At 49.2% G+C, this 25510-nt stretch overlaps 1 protein-coding gene across 2 annotated transcripts in view; it reads right to left on the reverse strand.

Annotated features, from left to right (window-relative positions):
• Positions 1-1327: 1327 nt before the first annotated feature.
• Positions 1328-25510, reverse strand: part of olfm1b (olfactomedin 1b) — a 42066-nt gene continuing 17883 nt past the window's right edge. For both annotated transcript variants that reach the window (XM_055660303.1, XM_055660302.1), the window contains exons 3-6: positions 21756-21911; positions 13856-14075; positions 11481-11587; positions 1328-2617 (exon numbers count right to left, since the gene is read on the reverse strand). In XM_055660303.1, coding sequence (XP_055516278.1) covers positions 1943-2617; positions 11481-11587; positions 13856-14075; positions 21756-21911 — 1158 coding nt within the window. In that variant the 3' untranslated portion in view covers positions 1328-1942. The remainder of the gene's footprint in view (positions 2618-11480; positions 11588-13855; positions 14076-21755; positions 21912-25510) is intronic.

Below are 25510 nucleotides of genomic sequence, written 5' to 3' on the forward strand. Positions count from 1 at the left end.
CACACGCACACACACACACACACACACACACACACACACAGACACGCACACACGACACACACACACACACACACGCACGCACACACACACACACACACACACACACACACACACACGCGCACACACACACACACATATACACACACAAGCACGCACACACACACACACACACACACACACACACACACACACACACACACGCGCACACACACACACACACACACACACTCACCCTGACAACGGATGGACACACACACACTCACACTCACAAACAGCAGTCATGTTGAGATTCATGCACACGCACATACACACACACGCACTCACTCTTATGCATATAGACACATATACATACACGCACACGCACTCACACAAATAAAGATATGTAGGGGTCCTCCCCAATACATGCATAAACACTCAAAGACACATATGCACACACATAAACACGCACACACATATATACACGCACGCACACATGCACACAGCACAGAAAAAGTAATGGGCACACATAAGTGACCGAGATATACATACACTAAATACACAGACACACTCACCCCTCATTCACACAAATGCACAGTTTTTGCAAAGGAATGGAACCATATTGTAGCAGCTGATAACTGTAGGATTTACTAATGTGATGATGACATGGTCTGGCCGTCGGCACCTTATTGATGGGCTGAAGATGCAACTTCTACAAGTAGCCCTGGGTTGACCTTCAGAACCAAACCTTAAAATACCAGGTGCTTATGATGGAAAAAAGTACTCCAAGTTAATGACATCTAGATATGAAGCACCTCACGTTGCAATATCAACACACGTTTGTTAAATGGGCTATAACAATGTGCCACCGACAAGCTGTGACACATAATTCACGATATGACTCACTTAATGCAGAAACCAGTTTTTCGACAATTACATCTCTTCACAATAAATAGCAACCTCCTTCCCAGTGATGATGATGAGGCAGCTGTGTAAGTTTGCAGCAGGTAACAATGAGAGGCAAATCCATCCAGTCCAATAGTCCCATCCAGTAGATTCTTCCCGCTCCTTTGGTAGTGGGTTAGTAGTTGCAACCTGGTCTTTGTCACTGTCTTCCCCCTCCCCTGGTGCCTGGGGACTGGGTGGTGAGGGGGAGGGAGACATGGGCGTGAGGGTTCATCTGCCCCTGACATCGGCGGGAGTATCGGAGATAGATTGATCAATGGGCACAGATGCCTCTTGCGCATCAGCTGGGATCATTGACGTGGTTTATTCAGGACCCGCTCCCGGTTCCATTCCCACCACGGATCCCTTGGTTTGGTGGGAAACCACTTGGGTTCACCCCCCCCCTCCCCCCCCCCCCTCAACATTTGAGGGGGGTGGGGGGGGGGGGGGGGGGGGGTGAGGTTAGGAGGAGGGGGGGGGGGGGGGAAATGGAGTGGGAATAGAGTGGGAAAGAGTAAAATGTGGAGTTGGTAGGTGAGGGGAGAGATGAAGTGAGAGGAGAGCGGGCAGAAGGGCAGGGAACGGGGCCTGGAGGCAAGATCAGGAAGGGTGGGGAGGTGGCAGAGGGATTGAATGGAGGGTGAGAGGGGTAGAAGGGAAGGTCGGGCAGAGTGGGTGAGATGATATGATGGAGCTCCCAGATGGAGAAAGCGTTGCGAGAGGGAGAGATGGGGGGACATGATGGAGAGGGGGAAACGGAGAAGTGGAGGACAAAGATGGAGGACTAGGAGAAGGATGGGCAGGAAAGTGTCCATTCCTGGTTGAGTCCGACTCCAGCTCTTGTTGTGTTGGGAACCGGACAAAGTCAATGTTTAACGAGAAGCTCTCTCAAACGAGGAGAATAACCTAGACAGTCAATGATGCTAAGTGTTGTTTCTACAGAATATATATGCACCTGTACACCTCTACAGATCTATATCTCTCTCTATGGACTGCCCCGCCGTATAAATGAAGGCGAGATTTAGAATTCGTCGGACTTTATGATGTGAAAGAGGGTGACATTGTAGAGGACCTGGTGACCATTGTTCCAGGTGTACAGGGCTCTGTCCTTGGGATTGTAATCCAACATGGAGATGTGGGAGTACTGGTTGTGGAACTGGATGTCGGTGTACTCGTAGGTGGAGGTGTTGGTGTTGTACGAGTAGTAGACCTTGGCGCCACCCAGGTGGGAGTTGGTCATGTAGAGGGTGCCGCAGATCATGAAGGTCTCGCCGGCGCTGCGCTTGGGGTAGCCCGTGTTCCAGCTGCGCACCACCTCCAGCGTCACCAGGTCCAGCTTGCTGATGACGATGTTGCCCGCGTTCTGGTTGGTGGCGTAGACGGCCCACAGGCCGCCCTCGTCCACCATCAGGTCGATGTCGGAGTGGCCCCCCCACGAGTAGGGGTACACGTTGTTGTAGCCGGCGTAGTCCAGGCTGCGCTGGATCAGCAGGCGCTCGCTGGGGATGTGGAACTTGATGATGATGTGGCTCTGGTACTTGTTGAAGTAGAGCGTCTGGTTGTAGACCACCTGCCCCGTGCCCGACCACGGGTGCGGCAGCCGATGCACCGTGAAATTGTCCGTGCTCGTGAAGTCCTGCAGCGACTTGTACACCCGCACAAAGCGGTTGTTGTGGTAACCATCCATGTAGTAAACCTGGGGGCGGGGGGGGAGATAAAGACACCATCAAGATGCATTCATCATTGCCTGCAGCTCAATGTCACAGCTGAAGTTTTTTTGGCCTTCCATCACAGCTATGTGATGGATGTTTATGTAAAATGTAATTATGTTGTGTCTGGGGTCTATTGTGTGTAATGTATGGCTGCAGAAACGGCATTTCGTTTGGACCTCCAGGGGTCCAAATGACAATTAAATTGACTCTTGACTCTTGACTCTTGAACTTCCCTGTCCAGTAGACACAGGGCAAAACCAAACAGGAGAGCTTAAAATTGGCAAAGGGTTTGACTGGGGAACTGAATGCCCTTCACCTGTATCCACCTCTCACCTGCCATGGGAAATCTCCCTCACATGTATCTACCTATCATTCCCCAAGTCAAATCCCACTCACCTGTAACCACCTATCACTGGCCACCCACAATAGACCTATATTCTATTGTCCATGACCCTAACCTGTATTCGCCCATCACTTGTGGAATTCTCTGCCTCAGAGGGCGGTGGAGGCAGGTTCTCTGGATGCTTTCAAGAGAGAGCTAGATAGGGCTCTTAAAGATAGCGGAGTCAGGGGATATGGGGAGAAGGCAGAAACGGGGTACTGATTGGGGATGATCAGCCATGGTCACATTGAATGGCGGTGCTGGCTCGAAGGGCCGAATGGCCTACTCCTACACCTGCACCTATTGTCTATTGTCTATTGCCAGATCAAATCCCCCTCACCTGTAACCACCTATCACTGGCCAAATCACATCCCACTAACCTGTATTCACCTATCACTTGCCAGATCAAACCCCTCTCACCTGTATTGGAGTGCGGGAGGAAACCAGAGCTCCCTGAGAAAACCCACACAGGTTACAGGGAGAACAAACAAACTCTGTACAGACAAGCACCCATAACCAGGATCAAACCCGGGTCCCTGGTGCTACAAGGCGTCAGCTCTACCACTGCGCCACCATGCTGCCCCGTCACTAAACTAAACTCAAATACCAGAGTGCACAATATATTTTCTCAGCATTGCAGTGTAACAGTTCCAGAGAAGATGAGCTATAACGGCAACGAGGTAGGTTGGAAGATCGAGACTGGACTCGAGTTTATGGAAGGATGGTTCAGATGTCTGCTGACAGATTGCGGACAGTTCACCATGCTGGGAATGATCAGATGGTGGGTGGGCTCAGCTGGATACTATTACAGCTGAAACCATTAGAACAGCTGGATATTAAACTATGGCCATAGGGACCTAGTACTGTGTCAGGAGGTTTTCACTCAGAACTAAATATAAATAACGAGAAATCTATGCGCAGAGCACCTGACTACTATACACGTAAGATCAATATGTACATGGTTTCATGTGCTTGCATTACATCTGCTGTAAGTTCTACCCTAAAGGAAATTGGACCAGGCATTTGCAGCTGGGATTTACACTTTGCACGACAGCTAACTTCTTCCAGCATCATTCGGGCATGAAATTAGAAATGGATCGAACGACCGACAATCTGGAATTTATATTTTAAAACTCTGGGTCCAACAGTGGCCAGCCTTGCGGGAAGCGGTGAAAACAGCGTGGATTAAAGTATCTGGGACGCCAATGCTTTTGCTTTCCGAATGCGGCTGGCTGAATTTTCACTGCTCTGTGCAGTGCAATCATTGCTGCTGGGTCATTCAGCGCATGGCGAATGCGGGAAGCACGGCACACGCATGCACCTTGCATTGGCTACAAGCTTGCAGCTGCATGGCGAGGGGATATGATGGCAGACGCGCAGTGTGTCTCCCTGGCAACTTCAACACCCCTCCATCGCAACTGCGGGACTGTACTTTAGTTTAGTTTAGAGATACAGCGCGGAAACAGGCCCTTTGGCCCATCGAGTCCGCGCCGACCAACGGCCACTCCGTACACTATCCTACATACACTGGGGACGATTTACAATTTTACTGGTCAATTAACCTACAAACCTCTACGCCTTTGGACTGTGGGAAGAAACTGAAGCACCCGGAGAAAACCCACGTGATCACAGGGAGAACGTGCTAACTCCATACAGACAGCACCCATAGTCAGGAGAGAACCTGGGTCCCTGGCGCTGTGAGGCAGCAACTCTACCGTTGTGCCACCATGCCGACTGTACTGTAAGGCTATGGAGGGTGGAGTTTAAGGCACTGCCTCACTTCCCAGAGACCAGGGCAGGGATGACATGGCAGCTTCACGCTTGGCTCCCAGGGAAACACATGGAGGACATTTTATAGTCACACTGTGCAGAAACAGGCCCATTGGCTCCAACGTGCCCACGTTTTAATGCAGCAAATCAGGGAGAATCACGCTCACAAATGTTTAAGGATACGTGAATGAATACGTTTTATTGGCCAGGAATTCACATACAAGGAATTTGCCTTGGTGCTCCGCCCGCAAGTGACAACATGACATTGGTGACACACATTTCACCAATTTAATATTGTTTGTGGGTTACCAAAATGGGTTTTAGGGCTAAATAAATAAATGGGGATATGTCACAATTGTGGGAATGGTCATATGATGGGCCGAATGCAAAGTGCCGGAGGAACTCAGCGGGTAAGTCAGCAACTGTGAAGGGAATGGACAGACGGGATCCTTCTTCCTGCTGTCCTGCTGTGGTTGCCTCAGCTGGATACTGTAGAGAATTCATCAGAAAAACTGGATCATCGAGGATTATCTACAGAGACCCTGCCTGCTCAGTATCAGAAAGATTTCTCTCAACTAGCAATGTAACTAGAAATCTAAAGTGCATAGCACCCGATTAATATGTACATAACTTCACTTTGTGCATGTTTTAATGTGCGATTTGTCTACATAAAATGACACACTGAAATTGGGTCAAATCTGATTCATCGGTAAGAGTACCTATTCTGATCTCCACACCCAAATTTTAAAAAAATCGATAGTATATAAGGGCTAACATCAATAAAATGTCCTTCGTAACTCAGGCGTTCCCCGAATGCTCTTTGGTGTAATCACCATTATGATCTAGAAAGCACAGCTGACAATTTGTAGACAGGACAGCCTCCAAAACAGCAAGGACATGAGTTCAAGGTAATTTAATTTGCAACATTGCTTAAGGTGTGAATATTGGATGTGATCTTTCATTCCCACTCAGGAGAGCAGGAGGGATTTCAGAAAACACCATTGATAGCGGAGGCACGGTGGCGCAGGTGGTGGAGTTACTGCCTTACAGCGCCAGAGACCCCGGTTCGATCCTGACCTCGGGTGCTGTCTTCTATGTTCCTATCACGGGTTATTGATAGGGGACGATCAGCCACGATCACAATGAATGGCGGTGCTGGCTCGAAGGGCCGAATGGCCTCCTCCTGCACCTATTGTCTATGTTTTTCTATGCACGGAGTTTGTACGTTCTCCCTGTGATCGCGTGGGTTTCCACCAAGTGCTCCGGTTTCCCCCCAAAGGCGTGCGGGTTTGTAGGTTCATCAGCCCTCTGTGAATTGCCCCTTAGTGTGTAGGGAGTGGGATAACAATGGAACGTATGTTGGCATGGACATGATGGGCCGAAGGGCCTGTTTCCATGCTGTATCTCAAACCTAAACTCAACTAATAATAAAGGATGCCAGCGGAGTGATATTGAGGAATTTTGCAGAGGATGAAATCTTTATTGACCAATGGGGAGGAAAGCTTTGAACTGCACGACGACATCGATGACAGACACAGAATGCTGGAGTAACTCAGCGGGACAGGCAGCATCTCTGGAGAGAAGGAATGGGTGATGTTTCGGGTCGAGACCCTTCTTCAGATGGTTTGGACAGTGGGGCAGAGAAGGGACAAACAGAAATGAATGCAGAGGAGCAGGTGCAATAGGGTGAGGACATCTAGAGGAGGAGAAAGAGGGACTGGACATCCACAGGTAATTAAAGGCAGCAGGACATCCTAACAAGGTGGTTATGGAGGATGCTGCTGTAGTAGCAGAGTGAAAGCGGTTGGACCGGCTAGATGCAAGAAGATTGTTCCCGATGTTGGGGAAGTTCAGAACAAGGGGTCACAGTTTAAGGATAAGGGGGAAGTCTTTGAAGACCGAGATGAGAAATTATTTTTCACACAGAGAGTGGTGAATCTGTGGAATTCTCTGCCACAGAAAGTAGTTGAGGCCAGTTCATTGGCCATATTTAAGAGAGAGTTAGATGTGGCCCTTGTGGCTAAAGGGATCAGGGGGTATGGAGAGAAGGCAGGTACAGGATACTGAGTTGGATGATCAGCCATGATCATATTGAATGGTGGTGCAGGCTCGAAGGGCCGAATGGCCTACTCCTGCACCTATTTATTTATTAAAAAATATAGTAGAGAATTGAGGTTTTCCAGGTTTCAATATGGTTCTGCGTGTGAGACCCTGTCCCACTTAGGAAACCTGAACGGAAACCTCTTGAGACTTTGCGCCCCACCCAAGGTTTCCCTTCGGTTCCCGGAGGTTGCAGGTGGTTGCCGGAGGTTGCAGGTAGTGGAAGCAGGTAGGGGGGCTGACAAAAACCTCCGGGAACCGCACAGAAACCTTGGGTGGGGCGCAAAGTCTCCAGAGGTTTCCGTTCAGGTTTCCTAAGTGGGACAGGGGCATTAACAGTTCACAACTTAGAAATGCATGGATACATGGATACTTGGGTACATGGATAGGAATGATTTAGAGGGATATGGGCTAAATGTAGGCAGGTGAGGAGCAGCCTCCAACAGGAAGAGACCGGGGACTCTGGTGCCGACGACTCACCGTCACCGTCGCGGGGCTGGCCGAGTCCGGAGCGGGTGGAGCGGTGGAGGAGCGCTGCTGCCGCTGCTGCTGCGGCCCGACCGGAGAGTCGGAGGCTTCAACTGCAGGTCTGTGGACGGCAGCACCGGGAGCCCGCGGGTCCCTGGAGGGAGACCGCTTTTTCAGGGCTCTTGCAACGGCAACTTCCCCCGCCCGAGTGCAGGGTCGACGAGCTCCTGGAGCGGGGCCTGACATCACCGCCCCGCGCGGCTTGGAATGGCCGCGGGACTCTGCGAGTGCACGCCGGGGGCTCTAACACCAAGACCCGGTGTGCGACCTCGCACCACCCGGCGTGGCTTTAATGGCCGCGGGACAATCGCCATCGCCAGCCAGCCGGGAGCTTTGACTTTGACTCTGACATCGGGGGGGGGGGGAAGAGTGCAGTGGAGAGATAAGTTTATTTGGCCTTCCATCACAGCGATGTGATGGATGTTTATGTAAATTATGTTGTGTCTTGGGTCTATTTGTTTGTAATGTATGGCTGCAGAAACGGCATTTCGTTTGGACCTCAAGGGGTCCAAATGACAATTAAATGCATCTTGTATCTTGTAGGTGGGACTGGTGTAGATGTGGCATCTTGGTCAGCAGGGGCAAAGCTGGGCCCAAATACCTGTTTCTGTGCAGTGTGGATCGATGGTAAATCTACTGGATCTGGAAACGTTAAGTATAAAGTAAGTAATTCCTTAGCGACGGTGCAGTCAATAGAGCCAAGCACAATGCTGAATGTCAAACCCTTGCTTCTGCTATCCTTCACACCTTTAACTCACTCTTGACATTTAGCGATTTGGCCAATTAGTCTAATTAGTTCATGCCCAATCCACCAAACACAAAATCAATTAAGAAAGCAAAATTGTGAGTGTGTTTCCTGGTCCACCTCCGGACAAACCGCTGACAATGTTAACCCAAGCAACACATTTACAAACTGGTGAATGAAAGGAAAACATGATCAGCATAGCTCGAAGTTGGCCCATTGTGCTTAGAATATCCTGCACTTAATTCCTTAGCCCACCAGCCAACCAAGATAATCAAGGCCAGAGGCCTTGGGGCTAAATCTGTAAAGTTTTATTTTATGTATTTTTATGTTAATTTAATAATTAATTATTATCTATTATTAATTTTAAATTATTGTTCATTATTATATTAACATTTTATGTAACATTTAATTCGAGAATAAACAGGAGGTCACTCTCTTAGGGATCTCTCCGTCATTTCCCTCAGCTTTATACACCTCATAAGATCATAAGTGATAGGAGCAGAATTAGGCCATTCGGCCCACAAGTCTACTCCGCCATTCAAACATGGCTGATCTATCTCTCCCTCCTAACCCCATTCTCCTGCCTCCCCACCCCATAGCCCCAGACATCCGTACTAATCAATAATCTATCTCTGCTATAAACATATCCATTTCTTCTCTCCAGAGATGCTGCATGTCCCGCTGAGTTACTCCAGCTTTTTGTGTCTAACTTCGGTTTAAACCAGCATCTGCAGTTCCTTCCTACATATTCCCTTATCATGTATCTATACACTGTAAATGCACTGATTGTAATCATGTACTGTCTTTCCACTGACTGGTTAGCACACAACAAAAGCTTTTCACTGTACCTCGGTACACGCGACAATAAACTAAACTGGACTGAGATACCCGTCATCAGCTGCTTTGAGCCCCAGGTTTTTCAGGATGCGTCTGTAACTGAGCTTTTAGACTCCTGCCTTAACATTGCTCAGTCGAGTTTCGTTTGACACCACCTCCAGCCTCTCCTCATTCTTCCCCAAACACAAGGAACATCTTTAACTGCATCCTTCACTCATCCTGTTGAAACCTTTCACATTTTTTGGAGACACAAGAGGCGGCAGATGCTGGAAACGTGAGCAAAAAGGCAAACTGCTGGAGGAACTCAATGGCCCAGGGCGGAAATGGACAGACACCGTTTCGGATTGAGACTGAAGTGGGGTCTCGACCCAAACCTCGTCTGTCCATTTCCCTCCACAGACGCTGCCTGACCCACTGAGTTACTCCGGCAGTTTAGTTCATTCGATTCCTTACCAGTTTTCCAAACTTTGTGCCATCTTCATAGTGCACCGCATACCCAGGCCCGAGGCCTGACGCATATCACAATTGGAGCGGTCCCAACACACCACCATTTCATTCCTCCCTCTATGGACATTGACAATAACTCTCTGTCAATCCTGAGTCAATTTTGTGCTGCTACTGCTAGCTTGATCCTTTGGGCTTGGTACCCTCTGATGAACACCCAGGTTCAGGAATAGCTACTTCCCCACAGCCATCAGGCTATTAAACCTGGCTCGGACAAAACTCTGATTATTAATAACCAATTATCTGCTATTTGCACTTTATCATTTTATTTATTCATGTGTGTATATATTTATATTACGGTATATGGACACACTGATCTGTTTTGTAGTAAATGCCTACTATGTTCTGTGTGCTGAAGCAAGGCAAGAATTTCATTGTCCTATACAGGGACACATGACAATAAATTCACTTGAACTTGAACTTGAACTTCTTCTCCCTAATAAGACCATAAGACAAGTGGGCATTCGGCCTATCTAGTCCACTCCGCCATTCGATCATGGCTGATGCATTTTTGCCTCTCAATGCTATTCTCCTTCCTTCTCCCCGTAACCTGTAAAGCCCTTCCTTCAACCCCCCCCCCCCCCATACCCCCTCCCTCCTTCCCCCCCCCCCCCCCCCCCCCTCCTTCTTCCACCCCCATCACCCAATTACTTGGACAATTGTCTCCTTGATTTCCAGTCCATTAGGGGTTAGGCGGCAGGTACTTTGATCGGCGTTTACTGGTCACCGTTCGGTGAGCGTATGGTCGGCACGTGGACGGGCGTTTGCCGGTCACTGCCCGGTGGTCGGTACGTGGACTGGTGATTACTGATAACTGTTTAAGAAGGAACTGCAGATGCTGGAAAATCGAAGGTAGACAAAAGTGCTGGAGAAACTCAGCGGGTACAGCAGCATCTATGGAGCGAAGGAAATAGGCAACGTTTCGGGACGAAACCCTTTCGGGTTTCGGCCCGAAACGTTGCCTATTTCCTGAAACAAACATAGAAAACAGGTGCAGGAGTAGGCCATTCGGCCCTTCGAGAATGCACCGCCATTCAATATGATCATGGCTGATCATCCAACTCAGTATCCTGTACCTGCCTTCTCTCCATAACCCCTGATCCCTTTAGCCACAAGGGCCACATCTAACTCCCTCTTAAATATAGCCAATGAACTGTGGGCTCAACTACCTTCTGTGGCAGAGAATTCCACAGATTCACCACTCTCTGTGTGAAAAAATGTTTTCCTCATCTCGGTCCTAAAAGATTTCCCCCTTATCCTTAAACTGTGACCCCTTGTTCTGGACTTCCCCAACATCGGGAACAATCTTCCTGCATCTAGCCTGTCCAACCCCTTAAGAATTTTGTAAGTTTCTATAAGTCTGCAGAGGGCGCTCAGCATCGCCAAGGACTGCTCTCACCACAACCATGGACTGTTTACCCTCCTACCATCCGGGAGGCGCTACAAGTCTCTCCGTTGCCGAACCAGCAGGTCGAGGAACAGCTTCTTCCCGGCGGCTGTCACTCTACTCAACAACGTACCTCGGTGACTGCCAATCACCACCCCCCCCGGACACTTATTATTATTTATTCAAATCATTTGCTATGTCGCTCTTCCAGGGAGATGCCAAATGCATTTTGTTGTCTCTGTACTGTACACTGACAATGACAATTAAAATTGAATCTGAATCTGAATCTGAATCTGAAGATCCCCCCTCAATCTCCTAAATTCTAACGAGTCTGAAATTCTGAAATGGTTTCCTATTCGGCCCGAAACGTTGCCTATTTCCTTCGCTCCATAGATGCTGCTGCACCCGCTGAGTTTCTCCAGCACTTTTGTCTACCTTCGATTACTGATAACTGGTTCGGTTGGTGGAGGGCATGTGGTAGATACGATGATTGGCGTTTACCAATCACGCCACGGTGGATAGGTTGACCGGTGCGTGCCGGTGACTGCTCGCTAGTGCGGTGGGCGACCGGACTCGCCGTTTGCCGGGACTTACCTTGGTGTCGCCCTCTGGCGAGGCCGGGTCAGTCATCCAGGCTCCGAACCGCGATCCTGACGTCTTGATGGTGACCGGGTTACTGATCCCCGTCAGCTTGCCGCAGGCTGGAAGTGACGGAGAGAGTGTGACCCTGGGGCTGAGAGGCAACAAGACCACCCCGCTGGGGCAGCCGGCACAACGCCTCCACCACCTACCGCTGCTACACACCGAGTGCTGGAGTAATCCAGCCGGACAGGCAGGCAGCATCTCCGGGAAAAAGGAATAATGTGACGATTCTGGTCTGAAGAAAGGGTTCCCATCCAAAATGTCACCTATTCCTTTTTCTCCAGAGATGCTGCCTGACCCGCTGAGTTATATTCTGTCTACCTCTTGCCCGGATGGCCCGTGTCCTGCAGCAGTGTGTCCGTGGCATGTCCCTACAACCCAGGTGGATGTCCAGAGGGAACCACGAGGCGGTGGCGCTCTGATCGAACTCCCCACCGGGTGTACGGCCACTAGGGCAGAGGGGACGTGCTGGGGTTGGGCTTCAGCTGGTGGGAGCAGAGCAGCAGCCTGTTGCAGGTGGAGAGGCTCATCAGAGGAAGGGTGCTGGGATTAGTCCCACACAGTGGGGGTGTGCTGGGGTTAGTCCCACACAGTGGGGGTGTGCTGGGATTAGTCCCGTAGAGTGGGGGATGTGCTGGGATTAGTCCAGTATTGTGAGGGATGTACTGGGATTAGCCCCGTAGAGTTGGGGATGTGCTGGGATTAGTCCCGTAGAGTTGGGGATGTACTGGGATTAGCCCCGTAGAGTGGCTGGATGTGCTGCGATTAGTCCCCATAGAGTAGGGGATGTGCTGGGATTAGTCCCGTGGAGTGGGGTGTGTGCTGGGATTAGTCCCGTGGAGTGGGGTGTGTGCTGGGATTAGTCCCGTGGAGTGGGGTGTGTGCTGGGATTAGTCCCCATACAGTGGGGGATGTGCTGGGATTAGTCCCTTACAGTGTGGGAGAGGGGGGAAGGGTGCTGGGATTAATCCCCGCAGAGTGCTGGGATTTCCCCCACCAGCTCTGGTTCCCAGACATTCCCACCCACTGATGGCGAGGTGTGCTTTGGTTTCCAAATGTGCTGCTTATCTTTTCCAGGGAGCAACCTCACTGCCCCATCCTTAACACGACAGGAGCTCCAGTGTCGTCTGTGTGAGCAGTCCCTCCTCACCGCGATCGGATCTCCCTGGGGGTTTAGTTCGGAGAAACAGTGCGGAAACTTATACAGAAGTCCAATGACTTCATCATTAACCTAATTTAATGTGTGAGCCAATTGCCAAGTGATTCATAACAACTGCCATTTGGCCCACATAAAAATTAATGATGACTTGTTTCCTTCCTGGTTTCCTTGCCACCGAATCTGTGCCGACCAGCAGTCCCTGTACACAAGTGCTAACCTACACACAAGGGAGAATTTATACTCTTTAAGGGCCTGTCCCCTGTCCCACTTACGCAACTTTTTCGGCAACTGCTGGCACCCGTCATAAGTTGCCAAAAATGTTCAACAAAATTCAGCGGATGCCAGATAGACACTACGACTCTTTGGGCGACTGAGGAGACGACTCACGACCGTACAGGCGACATGTCGTGGGGTGAAGCCTGTATGGTCGTGAGTAGTTGCCCAAAGAGTCGTACCTTGTTCTGGTCGCCGCTGGATTTTCAATTTTCGGCGATCTGTAACGACCTATGACGGGTGCCGGCAGTCGCCGAAAAAGTCGCGTGAGTGGGACACGCCCTTTACTGATTGAAGCCAATTAACCTACAAACTATACGTCTTTGGAGTGTGGGAGGAAACCCGGAGCACCTGGAGAAAACCCACGCAGGTCGCGGGGAGAAACGTCCAAAGAGCAAACGTACATCCCAAAGACGTGCGGGTTTGTGGGTTAATTGGCCTCTGTCGATTGTTCTTAGTGTGCTGGGAGTGGATGATCAAGTAAATTGCCGCTAGTGTGTAGGGAATGTGGGCTAATATAGAACTAGTGAGAACAGGTGATCGATGGACAGAATGGACTCAGTGGGCCAAAGGGCCTGTTTCCATGTGGAGCCAAGGAACTGCAGATGCAGGTTTACACAAAAGGACACAAAGTGCTGGAGTAACGGGCTGTGTGACGGGGCAGCATCTCTGGAGAACGTGGACAGGTGACGTTTCGGGTCGGGCCTGTTTCCATGCTGTGTCTCCAAACTGAACTAATCTAGACTGGGAAACCTGCCACTGCCTGCGATCCAGCCCCTACCCCACACACCCCGGGGAGAGGGGGAGGGGACGGGAGGGGAGGGGGAGGGGAGAAGAGGGGTGGAGGAAGCCATCTCCGCACAACCCGCTCGAGTTCGCGTGATTCAGGGCCTACCTAATTTTTGCATGCAGGCCCGAAGCCTGTCCTCAAGACTGGAGACTCTGCCCAGGAGCTCCTCGTAGTCATACGCTCCGATCTCCTCCTGCAGTGTGGCCAGTACAGCCGTCAGATTCGTTGCTTCCGCCTTAAACTGCAACACCAACTTAGCGTCAGCTCTATACTGCTCCAGCACGGGGATCAATGGCAACAGTTCATCCATTTTCGATTTTAGGGCCTGCAACGGGTAAAATAATCTCTATTCAGTCGTAAGTGTGGCAAAAAATAAACCCCCACCCACCACCGCCCCCCCTCTCCCCCCCCAACAGCTCCCTGCCACCCTGTCTAACCCGACTGAAGAAAGAAAAGAAGATAGTTTCCATTTCTTTCCCATCTTTTGCAAACTCAGTTGCAGCTGCTCGATTATTATATTGTCACTGTAATGTCCGACACACCACAGCCAACTTGGGCAGAGGATGCTGCCACAATCGGAAAGGTGACAGTCAGTTTTGTTTAACTGTTGCCGATCGAGGGACAAGGGCAGGGCAGTGGGAAGAAATTCCTGGCTATTCCTTAAGGTATTAGCGGGGTCTTTTACCTGCAAGGGGATTATGTGCCTGTGTGTGTGTGTGTGTGTGTGTGTGTGTGTGTGTGTGTGTGTGTGTGTGTGTGTGTGTGTGTGTGTGTGTGTGTGTGTGTGTGTGTGTGCGTGTGTGTGTGTGTGTGTGTGCCCGTGTGTGTGTGTGTACAAGAGGCATTGCGTGCTCCCTGCATCGTCACTCCCAGGGGCAGTGGTCCCAGGATCATTGATCCTCCTGCATCATGTGGCTAAGCAGCACAGAGTGAACAGCACACCAAAATAGTTCGGAAAAAAAAGAGCCTTTATTTATTTTTTTATTTTTTAGAATGCGATCGGGTTAACATGCTTTCAATCACGTAACAAAAAAGGACATTCAGAGATGCATCAACAATTTTTTTGATCTGTATATATACATTTTTTGTTTTTGAAATATTTTATTTAAAACTATCGCTGGTTAAATGGTTTAACATGCAGGAGGGCTCACAGCAAAAGGGTAACAAGTCAGCTTTATAAGTGTTAAAGAAAGCCTTAAAATTGTCACTGCGCGTGATTTTTTTTGATTTTTTTTTCCAAACTATATAATAGTGCAAGGTCAGGAGGCCAAGACCACGGATACAAAGAATTGGACTTGTATCTTCGTTCAATCTGTGTCGCTTTTCATAAAAACATTCTTAACTTAGCCCTGCGAACAAACAAAAGCAAGAGCAAGACTATTGAGGAGTTGTTGCTCTTTCCCCAACTCCCACAGATACACAAGTCCCCTCCTCAAAACCTGACCCACCACAACACAGCCTACGATCTTGAGAATCCCCACTGGAGGTGAGTGAAGGGGGGGTGAAAAGTCAGACCCTTTTCTGGACACAAACTGCTGGACTCATGCCCCTGTGTCCCACTTAGGAAACCTGAACGGAAACTTCTGGAGACTTTGCGCCCCACCCAAGGTTTCCGTGCGGAGGTTGCAGGTGGTTGCAGGAGGTTGCAGGTAGTGGAAGCAGGTAGGGAGACTGACAAAAACCTCCGGGAACCGCACGGAGACCTTGGGTGGGGCGCCAAGTCTCCAGAGGTTTCCGTTCATGTTTCCTAAGTGGGACAGAGGCTTAACTCAGCGGGACGGGCGGCATCTCCGGAGAGAAGGAATGGGTGACGTTTCGGGTCGAGACCCCTCTTCAGGCTGAGTGAGTCAAGGGGAGAGGGAGACCCGCGATGTGGGAGGGTGAGGTGGGCAAAACGACAGATCAAAGCAGAAAATGATCAGGAAATGTAGAAGGGTTCATTTTCGGCTGAGGGGAAGGAGATAGCAAGGCACACCACGAGTAAAATTGATCAGACGGACAGTGTAAATGGTGGGGGAACCTTGGTGGGGGAGGGACGGAGAGAGAGGGAAAGTTAGTGAAATCAATGTTCATACTGCAGGGTTGTAAACTGCCCATGCAAAACATGAGGCGAGATGAAATATTTTCAAGTTGTGAAGGTTCCCCACTGCGGTGGCCGAGGTATCTGGGGCATGATTTGGTTGAGTGGACCAAGAGTCATATATCCAGGTTTCGTGCTGAGACCAGGCTACCTGGCAGTGCAGGTTTGGTGGAGAGTACAGTGAGATCCGCACAATCCTCCCCATCAGAGAAGGGCTTGGCCGACCCATTGGGAACTTGGGTCCCAGAAGCTGTGAGACTCCCATGGCCACTGGGGATTAATGCACAAGCAAATATTCCAAAGGGGAGTGGGGTGTTGAGGGTGGGTGCAGCAGAAGGGCAGAAGGGTGTGGACTGAAGGTAGGATAGGGACAAGGGACCAGGGTGGTGCAATGGCGCAGCGGTAGAGTTTGCTGCCTTACGGCGACAGAGACCCGGGTTCGATCCTGACTATGGGTGCTGTCTGTATGGAGTTTGCACGTTCTCCCCATGACCCGCGTGGGTTTTCCCCGGGTGCTCCGGTGTTGGCCCACGTGCAGCTTTGTAGATTCATTGGCTTTCTGTAAATTGTCCCGATAGGATAGGATGTGTGGAATAGTGGTAGTGTACGGGGTGATCACTGGTCAGTGTGTACTTGGTGGGCCGAAGGGCCTGTTTCCACACTGCATCTCTAAAGTCTAAAGTTTCATGGAGGTGGAAGGCAGGAGCGCTGGGGAGGAGAGGCCAGGGTCAGGTCAGGGGCATAGGGTGGAATGGGAAGCGCGGAGAGGCAAGGAGGACTACAGGGGAGTGGTTCCAATGGGACAAAGCATGCACAGGGAGAGGGCATGTGGGTTCAGCTGGGGAGGTGATGGATAGGAGAGAGGCATGGGAGGTCGGGGCACAGAGGATGGAGGTGTCGGAGCTCATGGGAAGGGGTGATAGGGTGCGGGGGATGGAGGGTGTTGGGGAACAGGGTGGGAATGTCAACATGCACGAGGCTGGGAGCATTGGAGACACGTGGAGTGGCGGCATTGAGGTGCATGGGGCAGGAACGTCCGGTGGTGTTGGGGCCAGTTGCATGGAGCACTGTGTGTGTGGTGGATGGCTACGTGTGTGAAAGGGACAGACACAAGAAGCTGGAGTAACTCAGCGGGACAGGCAGCATCTCTAGACAGAAGGGTTGGGTGACGTTTCGGGTCCCTTCCCAAACTCACCCAGGTTCATTTCAGAAGTGATAAATTGGCCTCCACACTTCATCAGTGAGTGGAATCATTTTTTATCACACATCTAATCCTTCTGCCTATTAATTAACCATGCCTCTGTAGTTACTGACTTCACTAACAATTGTCTTTGCTGTTTATACTGTCAAGGGCCAGCGTAATTGTATCCACCGCAATTAGTCTCCCTTCACTCATCGATATTCCAAAGAAAACAACTCTAATCCTCATGTCCTCACAAATCTCCTCTGCTGCCGCCCCACATTCACCACCTCCTCCTCCCTGGAGTACAGTGACCACACACGGCCACAGATCACTAGCTGTGGTCCAACTGATGGCTTGCACCGTTCCAGCATGAACCACTTGCTCTTGTATCTCTGGCCAAGTATCCTTTCTCTCTCTCTCTCTCTCTGTTTCCTGCCAGCTTCAGGGGTTAGCGCACGTGCTCTCCAAGAACCGTCCCTTCCTCTACACTTCTTGGTGTACAACTTATCGTGGATTTCGTTGCCTTGTTTGTGTCCTCCCCACATCCAGCGCCTCCGGTTTTTCCTGAATGTACTCTCTCTGTTATCTTGCTGCCCACCTTCCCCGGTCCTGTATCCGAGAACGTTCTCAGGGTGCACGGAATGGCAGAGTTGGGTGCGCGGGATGGAGGGGTGTTGGGGTGCACAAGATGGGGATGTCAATGTGCATGGGATGGAGATGCATGTGACATTGGGGTGCACGGGACATGTTACGCGTGCCTTTGGATTGGGAGTGTTGGGGTTCATAAGAGGGGGATGTCAGGATAGAGGTACCTAGACCCGTAGTGTTGGGGTTCATGGGACATTGGGGTGCAAGGGACGTGTTATTGGGGCAGCCCCCAACTTTGGTATTAGCAAAGTATTAGCAAAGGACATAGGTTTAAGGTGAGGGGGGAAAGATTTAATAGGAACCTGAGAGGCAACTTTTTCACACAAAGGGTGGTGGGTGCATGGAACAAGCTGCCGGAGGAGGTAGTCTAGGCAGGGACTGTCGCAACGTTTAAGAAACAGTTGGACTGGTACATGGATAGGACAGGTTTGGAGGGATATGGGCCAAATGCAGGCAGGTGGGACTGGTGTAGATGGGACATGTTGGTCGGTGTGGACAAGTTGGACCGAAGGGCCCGTTTCCACACTGTATCACTCTGTGAATCTATGGAAATGGGACATTATCAGCAAAGTAGAGTCCTAACATTTACACAAAAAAACCCGTCTGTGCACACTGCTAACAATATGATATAAAAATCTATCCCCAGTTACACCGTCATCTATTCCTTTTCCCCAGAGATGCTGTCTGACCCGCTGAGTTACTCCAGCTTTTTGTGTTTATCTTTGGGAAATTCTAGGGATCGGGAGGACATGTTGGCCCTGCCACTTACACCAACTCAAAATGATCTGCCAAGATTCCAATCTCTTTCTGACCATTAATATTAAGCTAATTGCTCTTCTCGGCTTCCTTCATCTCCATTTTAAATGTATGCCAATCCCCTGATCCAATTCCATTTTTAATATAGGAAACATAATCCTGCCTTTTAAACTCTTCTCTGGTTTCTCTTGAGTATGAATGGATGCAACCTATCTGGAATAGTGCATTATATCCTTCATGTTTAATGAATTCATCAATGGTAAATTCATAATTGACGTATAAAGATGCATATAAATTTATGAGAGGCACAGATAGAGTAGTTCCTTTCCCCCCCAGGGTAGAGATGTCAAAGACTAGAGAGCACAGCTTTCAGGTGAGAGGGACAAAATTTGAAAGGAGGCGTGGAAGATTTTTGTTTTGTTTACTGAGGGTGGTGGGTGCCTGGAACGAGCTACCAGAGGTGGAGGCAGATACGATAGTGGCATTAAAGATGTCTTTAGATAAACAGATGCAGAAAAGTGAGTGATAAAGATCAGGCGTAGGCAGAGGGAGTTGGCTTGTCTGGTTATCACGTTTGTCAGGGATAGTGCGGGTTGAGGGACCTGTTCCTTTGCTGTACTGTCCCACATTCTATGACGGTCTCAATGTCTTCATTTGTGTTCCTTCCAGTTTAGTGGCTCAGTCCTTTCCCCAGTTTATCTTTTGTTAGGGGACAATGCAAGGTTAACATTATTATTATTACCTGTTGTTGGGAGACTCATGGATGGCCGAGATGGTTTTATCCACTGGAATCCCAACAGCTGCCAAGCTACTGATCCACCCAGCCCTCTCCCCCTCCCTCCCTCCCTCCCTCCCTCCTCCTCACTCCCCCCCCCCCCCCCCCCAGCTCCCCGCTTTGACACAGCGATGTCAACTTGCGCTAATGCATCACGGTTAACATTGTAAAACATCTCAAGGCACTTCACCGGAGCATTTAATACCAACTCCCCCCAACAAGGATAACAGGCCAACAATTGGTTGATGAGGTTGGTTTTATGGAGCAGTGTAATGGAGGAAGAGAATATACCAAAGAGAATGGTCCATTTTGGTACCATCAGCTGAAGGCGCGGCTGGGCCTTCATAAGGCACTTGTGAGGCCACATTTGGAATATAGTGAGCAGTTTTGGGCCCCGCATCTGGGGAAGGATGTGCTGGCATTGGATAGGGTCCAGTCCGGAGGAGGTTTACAAGAATGATTGGGTTAATGTATAAGGAGTGTTTGACAGCTCTGGGCCAGTACTCGCTGGAGTTTAGAGGGGGTTGGGGGATGCTTCCAGCGGTGGGACAGTCTAGGACCAGAGGGCGCAGCATCAGAATAAAAGGATGTACCTTTAGAATGGAGATAAGGAGGAATTTCTTTAGCCAGAAGGGTGGCAAATCTGTGGAATGCATTGCCACAGATGGTGGTGGAGGCCGACATTGGGCATTTTAAAACGGAGATTTAGTGGTTCTTCATTAGTAGGGGCATCAAGGATTATGGTGAGAAGGCAGGAGAATGTATTTGAAAGGGAAAAATAGATCAGCTATGATGGAATAGCAGAGCAGGTTCGATGGGCCATGCAGCCCAATCCTGTTCCTCCGTCTTATTGTGTCGCGATGGTGGGGGTGATTACACAACGGAGAGTGCCCGGATTGTGGTGGGACAGGGGGACATTGCAGGGGAAGGATGTGGAAGGATTTCAGACAAATAGGGGAGTTGAAAGATATGGGTTCTGTTGGGTGGAGAGTTGGCCTTGGTTGGTCATGGCCAAGTGATGAGTGCGGAGACATTGCTGTGGCTTAGCCAGTGGCTGGGCGGTGAGGCACAGGAGAGGAGGGAATTTCCTGGGGGATAGTAAGTGGGAGGCAAGGGAACAAACAAGTTGGGTGTAACACAGGATTGGCCAGCTTGTCATTGTCAGGTGGCTTTTGTGATGAATTCAGGTTACAAAACACTGCTGCTCGTGTCACCAACCTGGGGCACATGGTTCTAGTTGAGATCTCCTAATATAAACACAGGGTCTGCCAGATCGGGAAGAGAGAAAATAACACGAGAATAATAATAATAATAATAATAATAATGTTTTGTTTATAGGGACAGTGCATATTAATTAACATTTGCATGTAAATATGCGAGATTGTAGCCAATCAGTAGCTAATTTCCGTCTCTAGTCCCAGGCAAAGGTAGGTGAAGTGTCTTGCCCAAGGACACAACGACATTACACACTGCAAGATTCGAAGAGGTTTTATTTTGGAAGTCACAAAGACGTTTGACTGAGTGGGGAGTAATATCTTTACACAGTGGTTTATAGCACCGGGGAATGATGTTTCCCAAGAGCAAATTGAGCGTATGGCATCCGCAAGGAGAAATTGGGAATGGATTTGAAATGCTGCAAAGAACTGGGATGGGGCCAATGTCCGGAATGACCTTCTGTCTGTCTGTAGTGGATTGCAGGCGAGGTCTCTTTACCCGAGTTATGTTGAAGTTTACAGAACCCGATGAAAGATTTAATAAATATCTTTCAATGATTGGGAAGTGTCGGCAAATAATAATTGATGAGCATTTGACAAGGAATCGGATTTAATAGCTACAGATAATGAGTTTGTGTTTATGTGGCATTGAGGCTGCTTGATTTACAGGCTGAGAGGATATATAAATGATGGAGAGTGGTAGGGAGTTACTAGATGAGCAAACTCAAACAGCTGTTCTTATTCTTCTGAATGCATATTATAAAAGCCACAGACGCGTGTGGAGGCCAAGTCAATGGATACGTTTAAGGTGGAGATTGATAGATTCTTGATTAGTACAGATTAGAAAGACCTTGATAATGTGAGGATGTTTCCACTAGTGGGAGAGTCTGGGACCAAAGGCCATAGCCTCAGAATAAAAGGCTTTAGAAAGGAGATTAGGAGGAATTTCATGAGTCTGAGGGTGGTGAATCTGTGGAATTCATTGCCACAGACGGCTGTGGAGGCCAAGTCAATGGATATTTTTAAGGCTGCGATTGATAGATTCTTGATTAGTACGGGTGTCGGGGATTATGGGGAGAAGGCAGGAGAAGGGGGTTGAGATTGAGAGACAGATCAGCCGTGATTGAATGGCTGAGTTGACTTGATGGGCCTTGTGGTCTAATTATGCTCTTACAAGTTCCAGAGTTGTTTTGAGATATTCCCACAGGGAGGATCTCTGGAAATAAGGGATCAATGTGATATCACAAGGTAGAAAATTTTTCAATGACCCGTGCATGTACATTAAGTATCAGTCCTCCCACAGAGTAGCTCCCGTACGCAGAGTGTGACTATCGGTACGCTTGGTATACCTGAAACTGTCGGGAGAGATGTGCTTTGTGAGACTCCTCCACCAGTCGGAACTTTGACTCCAAGCCTCGCATCTGTGTTTCCATTTTCTCCACGTACTGGAGGTCCCGCTGGGTCCGTTGGTCCAGCACCTCGATGGACTGAGTCATGTTCTGCACCTGTGCCAGAGGAAGGGGAGTCAGATTCACCTCCATTAACTGACTCAAAAAGGCAGCCAGTACCACCAGAGACCCGCACCATCCTGGCCACGCACTCGGTCCACGCCTACCACCGGCAAAAAGGCACGGGAGTCTGTAAACCGTAACCACCATGTTCCACGATAACTTCTTCCCAACAACATCAGGCTCTTAAATGCTGCACAACACTAACGACCACTAGAATCATAGAAACATAGAAATTAGGTGCAGGAGTAGGCCATTCGGCCCTTCGAGCCTGCACCGCCATTCAATATGATCATGGCTGATCATCCAACTCAGTATCCCGTACCTGCCTTCTCTCCATACCCCCTGATCCCCTTAGCCACAAGGACCACATCTAACTCCCTCTTAAATCCTTTGTTTGGACTAAGGATTTTGCGGTTTTCCTGCACTAGTATTGGGGATATTAATTTCCTTATTTTTGTTTATTGTATGCGATCTATGTGCATAGTTTAGTTTAGTTTAGGGATACAGCGCGGAAACAGGCCCTTCGGCCCACCGAGTCTGCACCGACCAGCGATCCCCAGACACTAACACTATCCTACACACACACACACACACTCGGGGTGATTTACAATTATAACCGCATCAATTAACCTACAATCCTGTACGTCTTTGGAGTGTGGGAGGAAACTGGAGATCCCGTAGAAAACCCACGCAGGTCACGGGGAGAACTTGCAAACTCCAGACAGACAGCACCCGTAGTCGGGATCGAACCCAGGGTCTCTGGCGCCGTAAGGCAGCAACTCTACCGCTGCACCACCGTGCCACCCAGCTAATTCCCATCAACCATCGGGCTCTTGAACACCGCACAACTGTGAACTACAGACTGCCTTTGTTTGGACTAAGGGCATTGGGCGTTTTCTTGCACTAATATTGGGGATAGAAACATAGAAAATAGGTGCAGGAGGAGGCCATTCAGCCCTTCGAGCCAGCGCCGCCATTCATTGAGATCATGGCTGATCGTTCCCTATCAATAACTCGTGCCTGCCTTCTTCCCATATCCAATGACTCCACTAGCCCCTAGAGCTCTATCTAACCCTCTCTTAAATCCATCCAGTGACTTGGCCCCCACTGCCCTCTGTGGCAGGGAATTCCATAATTAATGGATACGAATTAATTATTTTTTTCTGTAATGCATGTTCTCCATGTGTAGAGTACGTACAGGCATATACAGTGTTATGCTGCTGCAAGTTGGAATCTCATTGTTCCGTATATGTCAGTACATCTGACATTGAAACACTCCTGACTCTCGACTTGACGTAGAGACAGGGGGCACTTTCACTTTCAGCAGTGGCCCCTGCGTCATTCCCTCTAATCAGCCACAGACAAAAACCACAGCATGCAGTGGTTCAGCGCAGGTCAGGCAGCAGGGGATACACTTGTACATGATCAGTGAGTCTGCAGAATGTTTCACTCACAGCCATCGAGGATGGGAATCCACACAGACTCAGTGACAGTTTGCCTACGGAAATATACCCGCATTGGAAATGCCAGTCGAGTTGATGATAATAGAAGGTACAGTTCAGGATGTGTTCTTATATTTTCATATCCTCAGTGGCTCTGTTGTGTGAAGCACTCACTCACTGATTGTGTAGAAATAGCGGAGTCAGGGGATATGGGGAGAAGGCAGGAACAGGGTACTGATTGTGGATGATCGGCCATGATCACATTGAATGGCTGTGCTGGCTTGAAGGGCCGAATGGCCCACTCCTGCACCTATTGTCATTCTCCTGCCTTCTCCCCATAACCCCTGACACCCGTACTGATCAAAGTAAGAATAACACATTCATTCATTGTAAATTAATAAATAGGAAAAATTGGTCTCTGGGGCAGCCGTTCAACTCAAAACCGTGTGGCTCTGCATCAAGGTGGTCTCTAGTGTTGTAACGATTGAAAGGTGATTTAAAAGCCTGGGATTTGTAAATGAATCTCGATCCAGTGTGTAGGAAGTGGTTGGAGAGACTTCAGTGTTTCCATTCAACCACCTGGTCTATTGAAGGGGAAAAGGTTTAACAGGAACCTGAAGGGTAACCTTTTCACACAAAGGGTGGCGGGTGTGTGTGGAACGAGCTGCCGGAGGAGGTAGTTGAGGCAGGGACTATCGCAATGTTTAAGAAACAATTAGACAGGTTCGTGGATAGGAGAGGTTTAAAGGGGTTATGGGCCAAACGCAGGCAGGTGAGTCTAGTGTTGACCAGTGTGGGCAAGTTGGGCCGAAGGGCCTGTTTGCACCCTGTGTGACTCTATGAGTGTATCCGGTGTTCCGAGCCTTGTATTATTTTAGTTGCTATGGAGTTATACCCCAGTCTCCCTCAGTGTCCACATTACAACAGCAAACAGCAGTGGAGATGATGAGACTGGCTGCTGATGAAAATGGTTCAGCAAGTGACGTGCGAGAGAGTGGTTGACGTTCACACCAGCAGCGATTGTGTTAGTGACCAACTGCACTTGGTGGGGAACCGCTGAATGACAGTGCGGGGAGCAGGAGGAACATTAGTAGCCTCTATTGGAGATAGAGTTATTTACACAGGGAACCAGGCGAGGGGTTACTGACTGACAGAGCGAGCATGCCAAATAACATGAGTGGTGATGCAGTCCTCAGCATGGTGACAGATTGTACAAACCTACTGTTTCAATTTCATTTGACGTCTATTCACGCCAGTCTGACAAATTAAATTAAAATATTCCACATGTGACAAAATTAACAGATTTATTTTTTTTTTAAACCTGCTTCACTTTTAAAACTGAGATCTAAGCAGTCACATTCACTAGTGTGTAGGAAGGAACTGCAGATGCTGGTTTAGAAACATTGAAAAATAGGTGCAGGAGTAGGCCATTCGCCCCTTCGAGCCAGCACCGCCATTCAATGTGATCATGGCTGATCATCTAATCATCTACCACCACATCTTTACACTGAAGATAGACACTGGAGTAACTCAGCGGGACATGGAATGGGTGACATTTCAATAGACAATAGACAATAAGTGCAGTAGGCCATTCGGCCCTTCGAGCCTGCACCACCATTCATATGATCATGGCTGATCATCCCCAATCAGTACCCTGTTCCTGCCCTTCTCCCCATATCCCCTGACTCCGCTATTTTTAAGAGCCCTATCTAATTCTCTCTTGAAAGCATCCAGAGAACCTGCCTCCACCACCCTCTGAGGCAGAGAATTCCACAGACTCACCACTCTCTGTGAGAAAAAAGTGTTTCCTCGGCTCCGTTCTAAATGGCTTACTCCTTATTCTTAAACTGTGTGGCCCCTGGTTCTGGACTCCACCAACATCGGGAATATGTTTCCTGCCTCTAGTGTGTCCAAGCCCTTTAACAATCTTATATGTTTCAATGCTGCCTGACCAGACGTCACGTCAGTATGGTATAATGTGGTATCATTGGTACACTGTAATGGAATGAATGCACAATGAGGAGACTAACTGTGTGCCTTGCATTGCCACATCAGTCTATCTGCTCCATGCAGCCCTCTGCTACCTAATCACCCCAAGGTGAAGAATTCTACAGTAAAATGGACTACTTTATGCTCCTTATTCTATGTAAC

This window comes from Leucoraja erinacea, chromosome 31 (genome assembly GCF_028641065.1).
Source record: "Leucoraja erinacea ecotype New England chromosome 31, Leri_hhj_1, whole genome shotgun sequence".
In the NCBI taxonomy this organism is placed as follows: domain Eukaryota; kingdom Metazoa; phylum Chordata; class Chondrichthyes; order Rajiformes; family Rajidae; genus Leucoraja; species Leucoraja erinaceus.